Consider the following 19,628-nt stretch of genomic DNA (forward strand, 5'->3'; position numbering starts at 1 on the left):
GCCCCATTTACTGTTTTTGTTTTTCTGTAATGAAGGTTGAGCTCAGTTATCCTTGTGTCTGAATTTCCCTTGCAAGGGGTGGAGTGCATACCTTTCACTCTGAGGATTTACAATTTCATGTTGATGACAAAGAGTTCCCAGTGATCAAAAAAAGAGAAATACAGAATTATAAGACAAAAAGCAGTAATTATTCACAAAATATTCACTATGCCTCTTTTAGTCCAAAATCAGTTTCCTTGTGATAGGGGTCTAACAAAAAATAATCTATCAAATGTATGCTTATGCTGCTTCCTAGAGTGGAATAAAGCAATAATTGAACTATGGAATTAAGGGCTTCCAGTTAATAACTGAATTCTCTTTAAATGAGGCCTCTTTCTTAGCCTACCATTGCATGCGTTGCAAGTTTGGTCTGTTTCCAGGCTCAGCTCTTGCCCAAGCGTTTTTGCATCCATGCAGCCGTGTCCCTGCCACGCTAAGTGCTAGAAAGCATATTATCCCTCCCTCAGCAGCCTCTAAGGTGAAGCGAGCATCGTTGCAATTTTTCCTTATAAGGGAAACAGAGATGTTCTGCATTACTTTTTTAAAGCCGCTAAGTCGCCACAGCGATGCTGTACCTCTCAGACGCCTATATAGGTTCAGACGGAGGACTCCGTCCCTGTCCCTGCGCTTTGGGGTACACCCTGAGCTGCTGTCCCCTGCCCCAAGCCCGGGGCTCCCCCGCAGCCCGGGCAGGCACCAGGTGTCCGGGGGGTCCGGGCAGAGCCCCCAGCTGGCCGCAGGTGCCCTGCCCGGAGCCCTCCCACCTCGGGGAATGGGAAGCACCGCTGGCCTCAGCCCCGGAGCCCCCCGGGGTGGCGTTTTGGGGGTGGGGGGAACATTTTCGGTCACCTCTCTCTCGCGAGAAAGCGGTGCGCGGGCGGTCCTTCCAGAGGATGGGGGGAGTGAGAGGAGGAGAAAAAGGAGGAGGAGGAGGAGGAGGAGGAGGGAGGGGGCAGCTGGAGCCGCAGCTGGAGCCGCGGTGGGTGCAGCGGCCGCAGCTGGAACAGCAGCGGGAACGGCGGCCGGCGGCGGCTCCAGCGGGTGCGGGCTCCGAGGGGGACGGGGGGGCTGGCTGGGGGGCTCCTGCCCGCGGGGCTTCCCCCGGGCTCCCGGCGAGCCCCGGCGCTCCTAGCCGCCGGTACCCGCTCGGCGGAGCCGGGGAAAGGGGTCGTGGCCGCGGGAGGCTCCCAGCGGGTCCCGGTGGTGGGGAGGTGGAGGCAGCGCCGGCGGGCGCGGGGCGGCCGTGCCTGCTCTCGCCCTGCCCCTGACGCCCCTTCCTCCCATCTCTCCTCACAGCTCGCCTCGCAGACGTTTCCGCGGAGGCAGGGCGGCGGGCACCGGCGGACTTCGGCGGCGGCAAAGAGGAGAAGAAGGAGGAGGAGGAAGGGGAGGAGGAGGCGACGGCCGCTCGCAGCCCGGGGGCTCGGGGGACGCGATGTGGCGGAGGCAGCTGCTGGGGATCGCCCTGGGAGTTGCCGTGCTGTGGGCATCCCAGGGGGGTGCTGCCGCCGCCGCCGGGCACGCAGAGGGGGCGAGCGGCAAGGAGCTGCGGGCCAGCAGGGCCAAGAGGCGAGGGCAGGGCGGCGGCGGGCACGACGCGCTCAAAGGGTAGGTGCGGGCCGGGCCCCCCGGGGCACCGCGGAGGTGGCTGAGGGAAGGGGGGGAGGGGGGGCGAGGAGGCTCGGGGATGCCCCCACCACAGGGCCAGGGGGCTCCGGGCACCGCCCGCAGCATCCCTGGGGGGCCGTGCTTCGTGCCGGGGGATGAGGGCTTCGCTGGGCTGCGGCTCGGCTTTGCTCGGGTAGCTCGAGGGAAGGGCGCAGATAAAGGCTCGCTGCAGGCTCCTGCGTTCCTCGCGCGTCCCCTCTGCAGAAAGCAGGGCAGCGGGGAGGCCCGCCGCTTGCTGCCGGCTCTCATCAACCCCTAAACCTTGTGCACTGTGCCCCTGCCTTCTGGACCTGTGCTGCTGCTTCGCTGCTGCTCCTGGCCCCGGCACCGCTGCTTGTGGTAGAGCTATCCAGTACCTAGAGCAAGCGAGCAACGCGTACAAGAGTGAAAACTCATTATCGAGCATCGTGGCACATGCTTAGCAGGGTGGTTGTTTTAAGGGGCAAACCTGTGTCAGGCAAAATGCTTTCCAAATCGTAATGGAACACCTTTCCTGAGCAAAAATAATTGTTAAGTCAACTGAAAGGTATTGCGTGTGTGTGCAGTTGGAAAAGTAGTTCACGATAAAGGTGAAAGGTTGCAATATTAGAAGGAAAAAGGAACTTTACTTCCTGAGGGGTTCCGGTGTACTGTTTCAACCCATAGCAAGATTTTTCACTCATCAGGCAGAGAGCAAATGTAGTAAAAATTACACGGAGATAGTTACGTTTTAGTAAGGGGTGCAAGATTTTTTCTCTGTTTTCCAGACTTCCCCAAGGGGAGCTATTACAGCTTTATTTTTAGAGGCCTTTATGGATATGCTTTAATTTCTTGCTAACTTCCTCACACTTACATAGTATCAAGGCCTCTAAAAATAAAGCTGTAATTATTTATTATTTATATGCTGTATTATTTGTATGCAGATTGGAAATCTTGGCCTTTTTAAATGTTTGCCAAATTTGAAAGGTTTATGTTAGGGTCCTTGTTCTGCAAAAATAGATGCAAACTGTTGTTATTGTTTTTCAAGGATCTAATTTTGTAGGGTCAGACTCTCTTATTTCATTTCCTCATGCCTTGTCGCCAGAGGAACAGTTGGACAGAGTAGATCTTTTCTTTGACAAAAGCTGTTCTTGAAGTTGGGGGCTATTGGGTTTGTTGAGTTGTACTAGCTGGGGACTAATTGTAAGTAATAAAAAATTATAAGGAAAAGTATTTTCTAGAAAGAATTTGTTTTTCATAATGTTTTAAAAAACTTTCTCATTGTAGAACTCTGAGTTAATATCAGGCTGACAAACATCACTTTCTGATCAGTGGGATAAGTATGCCACCTAGCATGTGTGCTGCCTTGATGGACTTAGTGGGAGTTAGAGGCACACAGCTGAGAATAAAATTTCTGTGTTGAATATGATGGTGCTGTTTAGATAGTAATAATAGTGCATCACAGATGATATTTCAATTTTAATTGTTTCTGAAGTCCAGAATGGGTTAGGATAAGTATTCAATCTTATGGGTTGATTCGTATGTTTAACTGAAGCCTTCAGCTTGTGTATTTTGCAGTGATTCTTCCTCATCCTTTTATTGTTTATTATCTCTGAGTTCCATATCAACCTAGTGATCTGCAAATCTAGAGTTAATGCTAATATCAATTTTAGGTATTTTATATATTGGTCAAATATTTGGAATTTTAGAGTTCTGAATGAGTGCCCTTGGAAGGCAGGTTCTTAAATAAAGTATGATTGCTAGATGTTCTGAGATACAGTAAAGACAAAACAAACGGTTAGTTCGGTTGATAACTGTTTTTGTAACTCTCATTCGAGGCTAAGAGTAGAGTGCATAAGCTGCTTGGAGGAGATGGAAATCCTTTTGTTAACACACAGTCATCTTTATCTTTGTTGGGAGAACCCTGCAGGACATTTCCAATTCACAAATTGTGAGTGCTTCCTTAGGTGTGGTAATATACCGTACAGTATGAATAAAAAGAATTGTCATTTTAACAGACAAGGTTGGAACTAATTCTTTGGAAACCCAGATGGAAAACATATTTTGAATGTACAGGCACTGTATATATGTTAGAGAGGGAAAATTCATTGTTATTGAATGGACTAAAACACTAAAAATATGATTTTACAATTTTATTTTTTTTAAACTTGTTCATCAGTACAAATACATTTGGGAATCTGAGAGTTGTAATGCAAATCATAGCAGATGCTGGGAAACTTTATTTTGATGTTATTGTTGTTGACTAAGACTGCTTTTCTTTTTTTTTGAATTCGTGCTCTGACTGTAGGAGCATGGGGTTACATTTTTAGACAAGTTCTTTTAAGTTTAGACTTCTTATTTGCTTGGTTATAATTACTATTGAAAGGGTCTTAGTGTTTTAAAATATCGGGGGAAGTCTGTAGTGAATACTGGTCTTTTATGTAAAAATGAAGAAGTCTAAGATCTGTTTTGTTTCTGGTGATTTTTCACACTTAACATTTTTTACTGCAAGCTGTTGATTGCAGGAGATGTTTGCTTTCTTCCCTGTGACCTTTGCCTCATTGTTTATACTAGTGAGCTGCTTGAGCACATAATATGGTTCTATAAGTATTTTTAGCTTTAATAATTATAAATTATGTGGAAAACCCTCTTACGTACCTGTTTTAAGGCTTGAAGCTTGCTGCTCCTGTAGTTAGTTCCAACCATGAAGACATTAGCACTGAAGTCTTTGTAGTGCCCAGTACATTTGGTCTAAGGCAGTGTTTGTTTACGTGCTGGTACCTGCTGCCTCTAAGTGAACAGAAAGCAATCAAAAGAAAGGCAGTAATTAATTTCAGCATGTACCTAGATATATCATTTGCATATTCCCCATTCACAGAAATGTTGCTGGAATCTGTTGTGGTTCAGCAAGTTAAAATAATAAGCGTCTTACTGAGACATTTTTATCCACAGAACCCCCAAGGCTTTAACACAAACGTTAATGTGTTGAATTATAAGGCATCAAGCCATTATCCCGCTATTCCTTAAACACTGAAAAATATAGCATCACTTTTTGAAGAGATAAAAACGACAAAACCGGGCCATGAATGGGAAGTTCTTTCTAAGCAATACGTTCTTGAAGTGAACCACTTACATACCTTTCAATCGTTTGAATATAAAGCCAAAAGTAATTTACTGGTGATTTGATTGGTGCTTTACTACATAAAAGAAATATTGTGCTTGAAGATCTTAGAATTAATTAGGATTTCCCTTTTTCTGATGATGCTAGACGAAGGCCTCATTTAATGATGATCAATCAGTTCTCAGTATGATTTTAAGCACTTTTATCTGCCTTTTTATCTGTAAAATGACCAAAGAAAGCAATTATTTGCCTAACAGATAGCTCAGCAGAAATTTTGAGACCTAAAATTTCTTCAAGATACCCAAATTTTGATGTGCCTAATTAAGACAGCATTAAATACATTTGTGCAACAGTGATTTAATTTAATTGTTGTGAAGTTGAAATGGTAGTGAATATTGCAGAACATAATAGTTGGCTTCAATGATTCATAACACACTTGGGTTAAAGCTATTCAACAGGTGATTGGGCTTTTGGATCAATTTCTGTTGGTTGTGCTCACAAAACAAAGTTCACAGGTTTACTGATAGGCTTGCTTGAGTAAACTTAGTTGGATTTGATCCTTTTTATGCATGACTGCTCCCTGAAATAAAATAAATCTTCTAAATCTATAATATAATTCCAGTATTCAACTATATAATTAAGGCTTCTGTTTTTTTGTTTTAAAACAATATTTACCACTAAAAGCTTGCTGAAGAAAAGCAGACTTTCCGTACCGGTAAATATTGGTTTATACTGAAAAACCTCAAACATTTTTCTTGCTACTCTTTGACCTGCACACCTCTGGCTGGCTGCTGGTTCCACAACTTGTCTGTGTCACGCTGGGAGCAGGAGGGAGCCTGGATACTTGGGGATAAAAAGTAATTAAAAATGCACTAGAAACAGAGCCCTTTGGATTACCACCTGCCAGCCCTGTGAATTTTCAGATATAAAAGCAATGCCATTTACTTTTAATATAGGGCAATTAAGAATACATGCAAATTACTGTAATAGCTGGCTTCCAGGAGGAATGGCAGACTTCCTTCCAGCTTTCAGCACCTTACGGCGTAAAGCCTCTGTGGAGGTCTCCTTGGCAGCTACACGCAGTATAAGGTTCTGCACCTCTCCGAGTTTCTTTGCCGATGGCCATGATTTTATTTTTTATCCTTATTGTTACCTTATCCTGTACATAAATGGAAATCTAATTCAAAAGTGAAATGAGATCATAGATCTTGGCATTGTGTCTCGTGTACATGTTTCCTTTCTCCCAGTAGGACCATATGATGTGATTTGATGTAGGTGTGACTTTCTCTGGGGAGCAGGATGTATGGACTAGGACTAGCAAGAAGCCAGCACAGAATTTATTCTGCAGCTGCCAATAGCTGTTATCAATGCTTGCTGAAGGGCTAATGCTTAAAGAGGGAAGGAATAATTTATGATTTTAAATTCTGATTGTATAGATAGATGTCTTCCCGAATGTCACAATGTGTTATAATTCTGTTTTTGAATATACTAGTTTAACCACTACATGTAAATTTTTATTTACATTTGATACTTTTAATGAAAGTTGTCTGACAGTAGTCACCAGGAAAGTACTTTTGATGTACTCAGTATTTATTTCCCATTTGATGATAGCAAGTCCCTGCTAGAGCAGACAGCAGAAAAAGGCTACAATAAATGATATGGCAGCGTTCTTGACATGCTGTATAAAACATGGTTGTGTTGGAACTATTGTAAATTTGGCTCAGGGGGCTTGGATGAAACAAGTTTCCTGTCACCAAGCCCTGCTTTGCCAAGACAACATGTTGAAAATCAGGAGTTAGATGTAGTTCTTTCCCTTTCTTCCCTTCTTTTATTTATTTATGTATTTATTTAGTTGTTTTGGCCTCCGTAGTCCTTAGCTGTCCTTAGGTTGGCCTGATACATGACCCAGGTGCTGCAGGGTAAGTCACAGCTGGTGTGCAATTGGTTTGTACTTTGGGTCCAGAGGGGAGGAGAATTTTGCATTGGGTTTGCCACTTTGCCTCATCATAGGAAGGTACATTGCTGTTCTCCAATCTGGAGATGTCCTGTGCAAGGCTGTTTGTGGCTATGACTAGCTGGCTGGCCAGTTAGAAGGAGATTTATGCTACAGCTCTTACTCAGGAAACAATAGACACTGTGGATAGCACAATTTCTTCCCACTTGTTCCAGGTAATCATTTTCTTCCACAGTTAAAAGATGGGATTATCTAACATTTGGTGTGGTGTTACCTGTCTGGAGCCTTTCTGATCTCAGTTTGTAGTTGTTCTGTTGAACTTCTGTTGAAGGAGACAGGTGGTGTTCACTCTTTAGAAACTGGATACTTAAAGGACTTGGGGGGAAGAAGAGCACCTGCAGAGAGTGCACCTGATTGCAGCACAGTGCAGAGAAGTAATCCTCAGGTTACAGTGCAGGTTTCCAGAAAGAATAGTTTGGAGGAGACCAAAGAAGCCAAGCTGTGGCTCTGAAAATACTTTCTTCAGTAAAGGGCCAGTTCAAGGCTTGCAAAAGTTAACTTCTTCCTTCTTGTTAGCCAACACAAGCTACATTTTGTGTTCAGTGGCAGTTCTGCAAGTTGTTCACCAGATTCAGTCTGATCTGGGTGTGTTTGCTGTGTTACCTGGATAAGCTCCTCTACATGCAACTCTGCAGTACTGCAGTGACAGAACATTTGGGACTGTGCTGGGCTTGACGATGCAGACTTTGAAGTAGGCACAGGGCTGCTCTCAGTTCTTTGGGCGTGATGGGAGGATCACTTGGTTAGGGTTTGGTAGGGACAGTCTATCTGTCTGCTTCATTTACAGTGATTCTTATTGAATAAAATTGCAGCTTCTGTTTTCATGTATGCCTGTTTTCCTTTCCTGCAATGTGTCGTTCAGCGGTGCTGCTCACTTAGGACAGTCTTGTTTATTGTCATTCATCTTCCATCCTGCAAATGTTGACTTTGAAGCCTCTGATTATTAGAATAGTAGTACCCAAAATGCAAGACCTAAACGATTTAGCTACATGGATCACCAGAAAAACTTCCTGTTGATAGATGCGTAGGAGACATTGGCTCACTGGAGGCCCTCTCTCCTTAAACAAAGCTTAGGAGCAAGGGATCTTTGCATGTGTATGTATGGAAATAGTAAGAGATTAATCATTAGCTTTTTTGCTTGCAGTAAGATCACCTTCCATCTCGTTCCTCTTCTTTATCTCCCTCCTGATCCTTAAAGATGAAAAGGACATTGATGCATGTGTGTCACTTAGGTCTTTCTCCCCAGACTCAGTAAATATTTTTGTAAAATGGAACAATTGTGGCCTGGAGTGTTTCTGATTATCCATCACACTGGGCTGGAAAATATGTTTGTAGCTCTTCAGTCTTGTATTGTGGATGTCTCTTTTGATTGTTTTCACATCAGTTCTGACTATCCCGTTTCAGTGTTGTTTTATTATTTTTAGGATTTCAGACCTGCAGAACAGCCTCATTCATGTTAAGGCTGATGTGTAGATAGAGATATGAGAAGAATCATTTTCTGGTTTTGTGACAGTTCTGTAATGTTTGGGCTCTTTTCTGGAAGGTACATTGGACGGCAAAATGAAGCCTGTTAAATTAAAACCTGTGCCTTCTCTTTTTGCACATATATGTTCATTGAGGTATGAAGTAGTTATAGCTTTTATCTGGAACAATACTTTGAATGTTGTCTTGCTGGAGAATCTGTTGTTTTCCTTTCTACTTCTCATTTTATGAAATGATTCATGACCATTAAAGCCTCAGAAATACCAAATGAAAGCCGCAGTTCTTTTGTCTATAGTCTTAATCATTTTCATCCCCTTTTTCGAGCTTCCCTCTCATGTTTTGCTGGAGGACATCAGAATATTCAGTGATGTTCAGCTGAGGTTTCAAAATAAGATTTGTTTCCTTTCAGGAACATTTTTTTCCTGTCTCTTTTCTCCTTCCCCCCCCCCCCCCCCCTCTGATGCTTCATCTTTTTCTCTTCCCTATATAGAGAGTAAATTATGAGTGACTGCTGGGGACAAGGTGAGCTATAACAGTGGGATCAGTTTTCCTGTTGCGTGACAGCAGACATACGGTTAAGTGACCTTTTGAAAGCACAGCGTTGCTGTCCTGGCAAGGAAAGAGTCGGATGGTAGGAGACAGAATGATGTGGAGGGAGGAGGAGGAACATTTCTGTCTTAGCTAAAATAAATCTTCCAGTAGCCTAAGGGAGAGCATTTTAAAAGACAAGTTAAAGGCATTGCTTAACACCTGAGGACATCTGCTGACAAGCACTAATACAGCTGTCAGGTTTATGAGACTCTCCGTAAGTTCTGGGATGTGCTCCAAGGTGGGGATGGCGGGTAGCACCAGAGAGAACCTGCTGGATCCCTCCTGCTGACCAGCCATGCTTGTCTGGCCCAGTAGATAATTTTTATGGTGGTATACTCATGCCTTATACTTGTGTCTTACGCAGCCATGTGAATTGAGTGTCGATCTGGACCCACTGACATTCTCATGAGGAACAAGGAGGGAGTATATGCCAGAAGCATGTCTGTCCCTGGCTATGATTGAGAGCAATGCCTGGCTGTCAGGTTATATGGGTCTGTCCCTGGAAAAGACACAGGCAGATTTTGAGAGCAAGTGCAGAAGAATTCACTTAATGTCAAATAGTGTTGTCAGGTTGTCACAGTTTTTAAATTCTCTATTTAGCTGTCACAGTGTGATGGAAGGTAGGGTTAGAAAAGAGCTCAGTGTTGCTGCAGGAAACTTGCATGTCATACTGAACTCTTAACTTGCACATAGGCCAGAGCCAAAAACACCCGTAGAGCTCCTCAGCATGTTATTTTTTTTTTAGTTGAACTGAGCCAGGACAGTGGTATCCTTACTGTCAGAGTGAGAAATAGTTATCATATTAGGCTCTCTGCATGGCACAAACATCCAGCCTCACTTATTGCATGGCAAAAATGAGTATATCAGAAGCAATACCTTCTATATAAAAAGCATATTTTGTTTACAAATGTATATTTATCCTTTGTAGGATAATAGGAATGATTTTTTTGTTTGTTTGTTTACTCTGAGTCTTGCATTGTTTCCTAGTTTCCTTTTAGGCAGATGAAAATAAGTAGCTTCCAGACTCCTCCTCCTAACAGTCAGGCAGCAAGAAGATTTCTAATTTGTGCACCAAATATCTGGCTTCTATGTTGTTTAGGTGGGAACAGACCTCTGAAGGCTGTGCAGTTCAGCCCTTGCTCAGGGCAGGTGAACTTAGGCTAGGTTGCTTACAGCTCTGTCCAGTCAAGGACATCTCTAGGGATGGAAATTCTTGAGTCTTGTGTTCAACTCCAGCAGAGTCAGCAGAGTGGGGCCATTTCGCGCTGTCAGCATTTACTCTGAGGTGCTGAAAAGTTTAGAGAGAGATGGAAAGCTGCTTTATGGCAAAAGGTATAGATCTCATGGTGTCTCTAGAAAAAAAGCTTGTAAAAGTTACTCCTTTTCATAGTCTGGAGCCTTAACTACTATTTCTTGGTATGTTGGTTATCTCCAGACTTAGAGGACCACGTTTTTCAGACTACAGTACCATTTTTTCAGGTACCATTTCTCATTCTTTTGAACTCCTGGTGCAAGCTTGGAAACACTACCCAAATTCTAGGTGGTAACAATCAGCAAATAGTTCTGGGTACAGTTTTAGAACAAAAGTAGGCAAGGGCTTCTTTGAAAATAACAGATGGCTGATGATATTGCTTTAAATTGTCTCTCTTATGCCAGAAAACTGTGTCCCTACGTTATGTTAAACATAGTCCAGCTGCTGCAGCCAAGGAGTTAACTGAAGTCCTTCATTAGGCATTTTCTTGCAATGAAGAATCCCTGCACGTTTCTACAGGGAGAGGAAAAGTGGGCTGAGGGAGCAATGAGAAACCTTCCTCTGTGTCCCTGTACCTTGGCTCAGTCAGATCTGGAGATCAGCTCTCTCCCGTACTTGCTCAGCTGTTCCTGCCCACTCTGTCTCGTCTCTCCGCCTAATTTAGTTGAGACCCACACTTTGGGTTTGATTCAGCCTGGGTTACGCCAGCGTTGGCCAGTGCATGGCAGTGCTGCTGATGGAATTTCTGCCTGAAACCTCGCTCGCAGCAATGCTGGAAACTCTTCCTGCCGTGGGAGCAGCCTGGGGGCGATGCTTTCTTCAGGAGTGGGCTGTCATTTCCTCAAGAGGTCACACACAGTGTGAAGTGGGATGCACAGCATTAGCACAGCCCCAGGCAGGCTGCAGCTTGGGCTCTGGCTCTGTGCCTGTCGGCCTTGCAGAGGACAGCTGTGATGCTGGAGGTGTCCCCGCTGCTCCTGTGCTGGGTGGTTTGTTCTTAACAGCGGTAGAGGTTCCCTGAAGAAATCTTCTACTTTGATACATGCAGATGCTGTCAGCCAAACCCGTCATTCTCAAGCATTAATTACTGGAATTTCTGGATGAATGTTTTTCTCTTCACTGTTGCAGTCATTTTCTAGGTGATGACTAACAACCTTTGATAATTATTTAACTCATTTTGCTACCGAATTTGTACTTGCATATCATCAAAGATATAATTTCTTGTTTATTTTGGATGCTTTTGATGAAACTGGATATCAGTCAGTCTCTCAGCACCATACCATTACAGAAATCTTTTATGGTTTACAAGTTCAGAATTGACTCCAAAACAGAAAGCCTTCCTCCTTCCCTTCTCCCTACCTCAACCTTCCCCCCCCCCCCCCCCCAAAAAAAAAAAAAAAAAAAAAAAAAAAAAAAAAGAGAGAGAGAGAGAAAAAGAGAGAGAGCATCTTGAACCTGTGTTTTTCAGTGCTTTGTCTCCTTGCCTTCTAAAACTTCTGCAATGGTCAGGACCCCACAAGCTTTAATAAGCATGGACATAGTGAATTTGCTCCCCCTTGCAATCCCTGTCTCCATGATGGGCACCATGTCGAGAGCTCGCTGTTATGGGAAATGTGTTCCACTCTGCAAGAGGAGTGAGGCTGGGGTTTAGGAAGCGGGTGTAGGGCTGCTGCTTCCTTTGCTCCTGAGAGGATCTCAGCATCCCTCAGCTCTCCTCATCCCTCTTCTGGCTTGGGAGTGACAGGAAGGTGCTGTGGGTGCATTTTTACCTATTTTACCATTACAAATCAGGTTTTATTTTATTACTGAGCTCTGTAGTGCTGTTCAGGAAAACAGTTTTATAAGAATATAAAATGCTTCATTTTTTATTCATAGCCTATAATATCAGCAGGAAAATATGTTCTATTAAACCCAGTGGTGGTTAACTGTTTAAATCAAATACTACGATAGAACCTTTGAAATATGATTGATAGTGTCAAATACTTTCAAATAGTTTATTTATTTACAGGCACTTATTGCTATAGTGTTTGATCACCTCATAAATATCAATGAATTTGACCTTCAAACTTAATTCTTTTTAAAGACATTTTACAAGCAGACACAAGTAAAGAACACCCCTTTCCCTCTCAAAGGAGCCTACAGTAGAGCTTAGAATTTAATACAGATTTCTTTTATGAGCTAGACAGCAGCTTTCTGACAAAAAACTGTTCCACTGGAAAATGCACTTGTCAGACTCAAAGTGTTCCATGGAAGTACAGTTTGATGACTTTTTTTTCTTCTTCCTTTTTTTAATTTTTTTTTTTTTTGAAAGCTAAGCAGGCTGCCCCAGAGTTGGAGCTTCTTGGATGTATGGCGTAGTCTACCATGTGGACAGCCTCAAGGCTCTCAGGGTTTCTAACTTCTAGGTTTTCCAGAGCCCCATTTTGGAAACAGATTTTAAAAATCGTGTTTCTTCATGGCACAGATGTCTGCTCCTGATTCTTAACTTGGTCCAGATGGTCCCCAAAACCACGTGCTTGCCGAGATGGAAATTTGACAGAGTGTCTGTGTGTCACTTTATGGTCAGCTGGTTATAGATTATTACCAACCTGGATCAGAAATGGGTGGTTTGTGCCTGTAGTTTTAACAGGTAGCAACAAACCCATTCTATCTGTCTTAGTAAGTTCCATTATTTCTTCTGACCAGAGAAGGTGAAAAGCAATCTTACTTGTCTGCTTGCCAGTCTCACTTGGCAGATGATCATGGAGCAACATTTGGCATTGATGAACAGGGAACTCTAGGAAAGTTACATGGTTATAGCCCTGCAGGGAAGTAGTTGACATTACTAAAACTGAATACATCAGAATAATATGAATAAGAAGAGTGCAGGAAGGGAAGAGGGCCCTGCAACATGCCCAATTGTGTTGCTCACAGCCTCAGTTACCACTCTGCAATTATACAAATCTCATGGAAGATAATGGTACTTTGCTTTGACTTGAGTAGTTTCTGGCCAAGCACTTAACGAGAGGACTAGGTGTCACTGAAGTTGCTGTAATCAGAATACTTGAAATTATATTAACAATGCAAATCCCTAAATAAATACAGTATAAAAATATTATTATTTAGAAAATGTGTATAAATAAATGTTTGTATATATTAAGATTGTTTTTCTTAAGTTGCCTCACCATATGAGGTAACTGTTGTTTACTTTGCAGTTGCAATACTAGGGATGAAGAACTTTCTGAACGACCAAGGACAAAACAATAATAAACCCCCTTCCTAAAACAATAAACACTTTAAATCTGTCTCTATCTCTAGTAAAATTTTCTCTATCTCTAAAATTTTCTCTATCTCTAGTAAAATCTCTAGTAAAATTTTCATCTGATAAGATTGAGACATACAACAAAGGAGGTGTATTTTTTCATTTTTGAAGCTGTATGTGCGCGGATGTGTTTTATGCATTTGCGTATTTTGGCTCATTTGGCTAATGTCATGATTGGCATGTCTCACTCATACACAGACATGTAGTTTTACTCAGGGACAAAACAGGGAACAGTAACAGTGCTTTAGACTAAAGCAGAGAAGATGACAAGAAGCTTAAAAGTTATTGTTCAAAAGGCACTGGATTTCTTCTGTATTCATTAATGATGATGGTTATGATCCCTCATTTTGTATTTAAGTGGGTGTTTTGCTAGAAAACTCCGAGTTACTTTTTCAGATACGGATTGATAGGAGGCAAGTTTTGTCCATTCTTTTCCTGTTGTTCAGTTGTTAGTGATTTAATTTCATGCTTTATAATGTCATCCTCAATTTGTAAGAGTGTATGTCACATAAAAAACAGCAATCCAAGGCATAGAGTTCTGCAAAAAAAACATACAAAACTTTTAGATTTAATTATTGAAATGTATATTGCAATGATTTACTTTTTCCATCTTTATGACTCTACTATAGAGCACGCTTATGAGTAAAACTAAGATTTTTTTTTTTTTTTTTTTTTAGACCAAATGTGTGTGGATCACGTTACAATGCTTACTGTTGCCCTGGATGGAAAACTTTACCTGGTGGAAACCAGTGCATAGTCCGTAAGTTAATCTAGTTACATGTTATGACTGAGGGTTTATCTTTGTCCCTGTATGTCAGGGTATTTTTTTAATTGTATACTAGAACTGAAATGTGTTTCTGTATGGTTTCAATAACAGCTGCACATCATTTCTTTACCATTTCAAATATATTAAACTAATATACAGAGTTTTGTGGGCTACAATATAGTGATGTGATACCAATATTTAACAAAGGATTAATCTCATCCACATGTTCTGTTTAAGTCTGTGGTAGAGGGATCCAAGGGGTTTGTGGACTCTCAGGAGTGAGTAGCTGTGGAATACGTTAATCTATTTAAGTAAGTGGAAGGAGGCAACAGCACTGGGCCAGCAAGTAGATTTGCTCTGCTTGTTTGGACCATATCCCTGAAATACATATATATGTAGAGACATAAATGTATACATACGTACATCATGTTGCTGTATACATATCACATGTAATATTACATTGTCCCAGAAATAATTCCATAAGGCTGATAAGACCCTCTCCAGAGATACTGAGGCAATGTGCTCTCAGATGGTAATTATTACACTGCTGTGTCTGTGGTGCAGCAATAAAGAGAGCATTGCAATGCTGCGTAAGAGCCATCCTTCCTCCAGGAGTCATTTGGTTAAATGGACCACAGTTTTCCTTTTCCAAGGAAATCTCCCTACATATCTAGCATAGCCCGTGGCATGTTCCCAGGCTTTTTCGTGAGAGACTGGATGTTTAAGTTTTAGTTGTTTTTTAGAGTTGGAGATGTATGGCAGGAACCCTTTTGGATTCTGTTGTACACAATTTAATGAGTTTATAACTGGGTGTCATGGAACTGAATGCATATTTTCTATGAGGTGTTTTTTTAATGTGTTTGGGGTTTTTAAAGCATGTTTTAAAGGCATATATATTTTATTTGTAGCAATTTGCAGACATTCCTGTGGGGATGGATTTTGCTCTAGACCAAACATGTGCACATGCCCAAATGGTCAGATAGCCCCCTCCTGTGGTTCAAAATCAAGTAAGTATTTCCTCTCTGTCTTTGATATTGTTCTGTGTCCATGAAAACTAGTAAGGTATGTAAGATAGTTCAGTGCTCAATATTTAGGACAAATTACTTCTGAGTCACCAGATGTACTTGACCACAGGAAAGAAAGTATAGACTCCTATGATGAAACTGAATAATGATTCAGAAACTGGCTATTGGAGATGCTGCTCTTTGCCAAATTAGTTTTATTGGAAGTTATATTTATTTGCCATTTTGTAACACTAATTCCAGTTATTGTTTGCTTTCTGGAAAATGTCTTATCTTTATTCAACACTAGATATGCACAGATACACCGTTCAGAAGTTGTAATAATAGAGAGATCCCTGTTGGAAATTGGCTGAATTTATCTTGCTTTGTAATTCTTCTTTAATTTTGGGGGTTACTAAGCCAGACACTATGCTGTCTTTTACAGACATAGGCCTACTGATTTGCAATGAATTAATCGAGTATTATAGCATTTCCTTGCCAGGCTCAGTACACATCTTCTGAATCTAATGTTGCTGAACTTAATAAAGTGATGCTTTTGTAGGTGCTGGAGGTACAGAACTGGTCAAGGTTTTTAAGTGGAACAGCTTTTCATCAGCAAAAAAACAGATGCACGGAAAATGAGAATTTTCAGAGAAATGAATTTGTCTAGAAGTGTTTGAATTTCAGGTTTTCAAGGAAGGCTTTCTAGATCCATAATAAAATAAGTAAAATGAAATTAATACAATAAAACAAAGAGCTCAATGGTTAATTATGAAACAAAGTGGGATCCTGGTTGGGATAATGTCTCAGTTTGTATCTGAGATGCCAGCTGTAATCTCAATTGTATTCTCATATAAATATGGTGTTTGTCTCTTAGATATAGAAGTCTGATTTTTGTACAAAATAGGTAGTTTTGAGGATGAAATGTGAGGATTTTTTTTTGGTGCAAATGTCCATAACTATCTGAAGAAGATATTTACTGAAGTCAGTGAGGAATGCACTCAACTGACACCTGTAATATTATGAAAAGACATATTTTTCATTTTGAATATCTTTTCAGTCTCAGTGTGTAGTCTGCTTGGTTCCCATATTTTACCTTGCCATTTTCCTGCTTTCCTAGTTGAAAAGTTTTCCTACATAATTGACCACTTCAGTTTGAGGCTTTAGCATCCTTTTCATGCAGTTAAGAGTGGAAAAACAATAACAACTGTGGAATGTAATGGAATGGCATGTAATAAAATGGTAAATATTGTTCTTCATAGTTCAACCCCTTTCTCATGCTCCTGCAATGTCTGTTAGTGAGAGGCTGGCGTGAGGAGGGTATGGAGCTGTGAAGCTCCCAGAGAGTACTGGAAGGAGAAAGAGTACAAAATGCTGTAGAAATGTCTATGTTGTTCGTTCCTGCCTGGGTTTGCAGCTACTGTTTTACCAGGTGCACACTCCTTAATCCTGTAATCTAGTAAAGCAAAGTATGACTTTCTCCCAAGTCCCATTCAGAGTAGAGAAGAGATATATCCCTACTACATATGTTTCGTGTTTTGGCACCTTTGTAAAAGGCTGGATCAAGTGGGCCTTTTCTTTTCTTTTTTCTTTTTTTTACCTCATTTTGTTTTAGGCCACACTGAAGTATTTTATGAGTCAAGACGTAAAAAGAAAAATAGAGTATGAGTAAAGATAAAGTTGTTCTTGTGGTTCTTCTTTTCACATATTCTACCATTGACCTCTTTAGTTTTAACCTTTATTGGAGTTGTGTGCATAGATAAATAGTACCAAAATGACTTCACTACAGTTTTTAATGAAGCAGCTTCTAAAGATTATACCTGTTAGCTATTTTGATTATCATCAATTACTGCTTCTAAATATAGATGTTCTACCAATGAAAAGCTTTAATCAAAGCTAAGATCATCTTCCTTATACTACTGCCTAGGTCTATAAGGCCTACATTAAAATGCTGCTTTTCTGTATGCTATACCAACACATTCAGCAGTTGTTGTAAAAAGTACATTGTTTAGTTCTCATTTATATATGCAATGGCTTAATGTATTTTGTGTGTGTGTGTGGTCACATCACCTTTATTTAGTAAAGCAAACCAATTCTAAAAGGAAAAGTGTCTTCAGTTGTTGTAGAGAGAAATGACTGTACTGCCTCTGTGCACTCTTGTGTAATAACTTTTATTACGCAGCACCTCATTAGGACTTACAGAACATACACTTTCTGAAAGTCATTTGCTCTGTTGGCACTGTAGACGAAACCCATGAATACATATTTACACAACAGACCACAATGGCTTAGATCTGCTATTAGGAAACAAAAGAAACATAAACATAAAAAATTCTGTTTGACATCAAAGGGTTACTGTCAGCTTGCATTGGCCACAACTAATATTTTGTCAGAATACGCATTCATAAACCAATTTATTAATTATGTTTTAACAAATGGGAAAAAGTTCTTCTAAAGTAATACTATAAATCAAAGTGGATGATACCAAATATGTTACTGTGATTACCAGATTGAATGATTCACGTTAAATGATCTATCAGTTCCTTTTATCCAGCATAAAAATCTGTGTAGTGCCGTAGATACTTTTTTTCTTTTTCTTTCAGACCTGAAAGTGACACTATGGAAAGAGTGCTAATTTATGTGTGTTGTCCTGAATACAGATAGATAGATGAATGCCAATTGTCTTTTCCTGTGTGCAGACATTGCATTACAGCTCAGGTTTCAACACGTTTGTTGCATTTAAAATAGAAATAACAGGTACAAGTGAAAATAATGGGACTTGACACAATTAAAAATAATGGGTCCTGATAGGTGAGATGTGTTTGAGTCTTCTTTTGGATATTTTAAGCTACATGTGTGTTCATTCCTTAAGGAATTAGTAATGGTCACAGGTTTTAAATTGTGTACAATTTCAGGTGGACGCCAGATGCATGATAGCTCTGATAACCTGCTGAACTCAAATAATTAATGCAGACTGGAAAGCCAAACATAGCCTCCAACTTTGATTCCTACGCAGGTCAACTGTTGGGACTTCTCTGGTTACTAATCAGCTTTAGGAACTTGATTCATGGTTGAAAAGATCAATTGGTGGTTTTCTCAGCATATATTTTCATGACATCAGTGAACTTGCTGGCTGGGCAGTCGTTATCTATGGGTAACTCTTGAAATTTTGGGTAAGTTTACAGTAGGCATGGAGATAAAATTGCCATGTGTGGAGGCATCCCCCAGCCTGCTGTGTGTGGCTCTGATGCTGCAGTGCACGTGATGGGGGAAGTCATCTGCCCTGTTTGGAGCTGGCTCTGTGATGGATACTGCTGCCTCCCAAACCACCCAGGGCATGGCTGCTTTGGCTCCTCCTTGTGCCACAGACACATGCCAATATCCTGCTATGTTGTTGGAGTTGTTGCGCTGTTCCTGTGGGAGCTGGGGGGTAGAGGGGGTTGGAAGTGAGGAAGAGAATGGTCTCTCCTTTGGCTGCAGGCCTTCTGCTGTCCACAGGGTTATGGGTCAGGTCTGGCTGGTCTTGCTTCCAAATGTATTCAAAGTTAGAATGGCCTGGGTTGGCCAAGGCAAAGCAGACTTTTGCTGACACGGCTGTCTCAGAAGGTGGAAGCCATAGTAGAGGCAGTGAGGGCTGTAGTGGGCACTGAGGGCGGCAGCTGAGGGGAGCTGCCTCCTGTCAGGCCAGTTAACGCTGCTTGAATGCAAAATGGGGCCTGCCCCACTCCCCCTGCCAGTGGCTTCAGAGGCACCAGCTGAGAACAGAGCCAATTTGGGTGGTCAGTCCATGAGTGTTGGTAGAGCCATAGTACTGAGGTTTTCCTCAGAAAATGCCTGCTGTGGATGGGAAGGCCCAGCATTTTTGGGGGCCCCAAATCTGCAAACCGCACCCCCAGGAGGCCACTGTCTGGGATGGGATGCGAGACGTCTGCTCAAAACCCCAGAGCTCAGCCCCTTCGTTTATTCTGCTGCTCTCAGAGGTGGTAAAAGGTCTTGAATTTTGAACATTTCCAGAGTTTTCAAGACTGCTGTGGGTTTACATAGTTCCCTGGGCAGTGAGGCAGCTGCTGCCTCACAGGGACGCAGCCCGGCATCCCAGCCTGCTGCTAGCTGCCATCTCCTGAGTCAGTCACTCGACAGGGAAAGCACACTGAGCATCTGGGATGTGATGAGGTTGTCATTCCTTTTTTACAGCTCCTGGCAGGCAAAGCTCTGTGTCATGCACGGCCAGGCTTGGGAGCATTTCCTCTTCAGTGGCCCAGAGAGACAAGCGGCGGCTGCTCCTGCCAGTACCCTCTACTGCACAGTGCCATGGGCCCCAGGTGCCAGGGTGCTGCTCCATTATGTTTCTTCACGTCATGATCACAGACCCTTGTATTTTTTAGTTTGGGACTGCTGAGCTGACAGTGTGCAGCTTACTTGTTGGCTGCTTAGT

The 19,628-nt window shown here is 42.0% G+C and overlaps 1 protein-coding gene across 6 annotated transcripts in view; it reads left to right on the forward strand.

The window, feature by feature from the left end:
• Positions 1–982: 982 nt before the first annotated feature.
• The window catches only part of FBN1 (fibrillin 1), a 159,182-nt gene continuing 140,536 nt past the window's right edge, over positions 983–19,628 (forward strand). For 2 of the 6 annotated variants that reach the window (XM_035335530.1, XM_035335532.1), the window contains exons 1-4: positions 983–1,080; positions 1,336–1,647; positions 14,104–14,186; positions 15,101–15,199. In XM_035335530.1, the coding sequence (XP_035191421.1) occupies positions 1,475–1,647; positions 14,104–14,186; positions 15,101–15,199 (355 nt within the window). In that variant the 5' untranslated portion in view covers positions 983–1,080; positions 1,336–1,474. Of the gene's footprint in view, positions 1,081–1,148; positions 1,648–14,103; positions 14,187–15,100; positions 15,200–19,628 lie in introns of those variants that run through there. The other 4 variants (XM_035335526.1, XM_035335529.1, XM_035335528.1 and 1 more) reach the window with 3 other exon arrangements.

This window comes from Oxyura jamaicensis, chromosome 10, assembly GCF_011077185.1.
Source record: "Oxyura jamaicensis isolate SHBP4307 breed ruddy duck chromosome 10, BPBGC_Ojam_1.0, whole genome shotgun sequence".
Lineage (NCBI taxonomy): Eukaryota > Metazoa > Chordata > Aves > Anseriformes > Anatidae > Oxyura > Oxyura jamaicensis.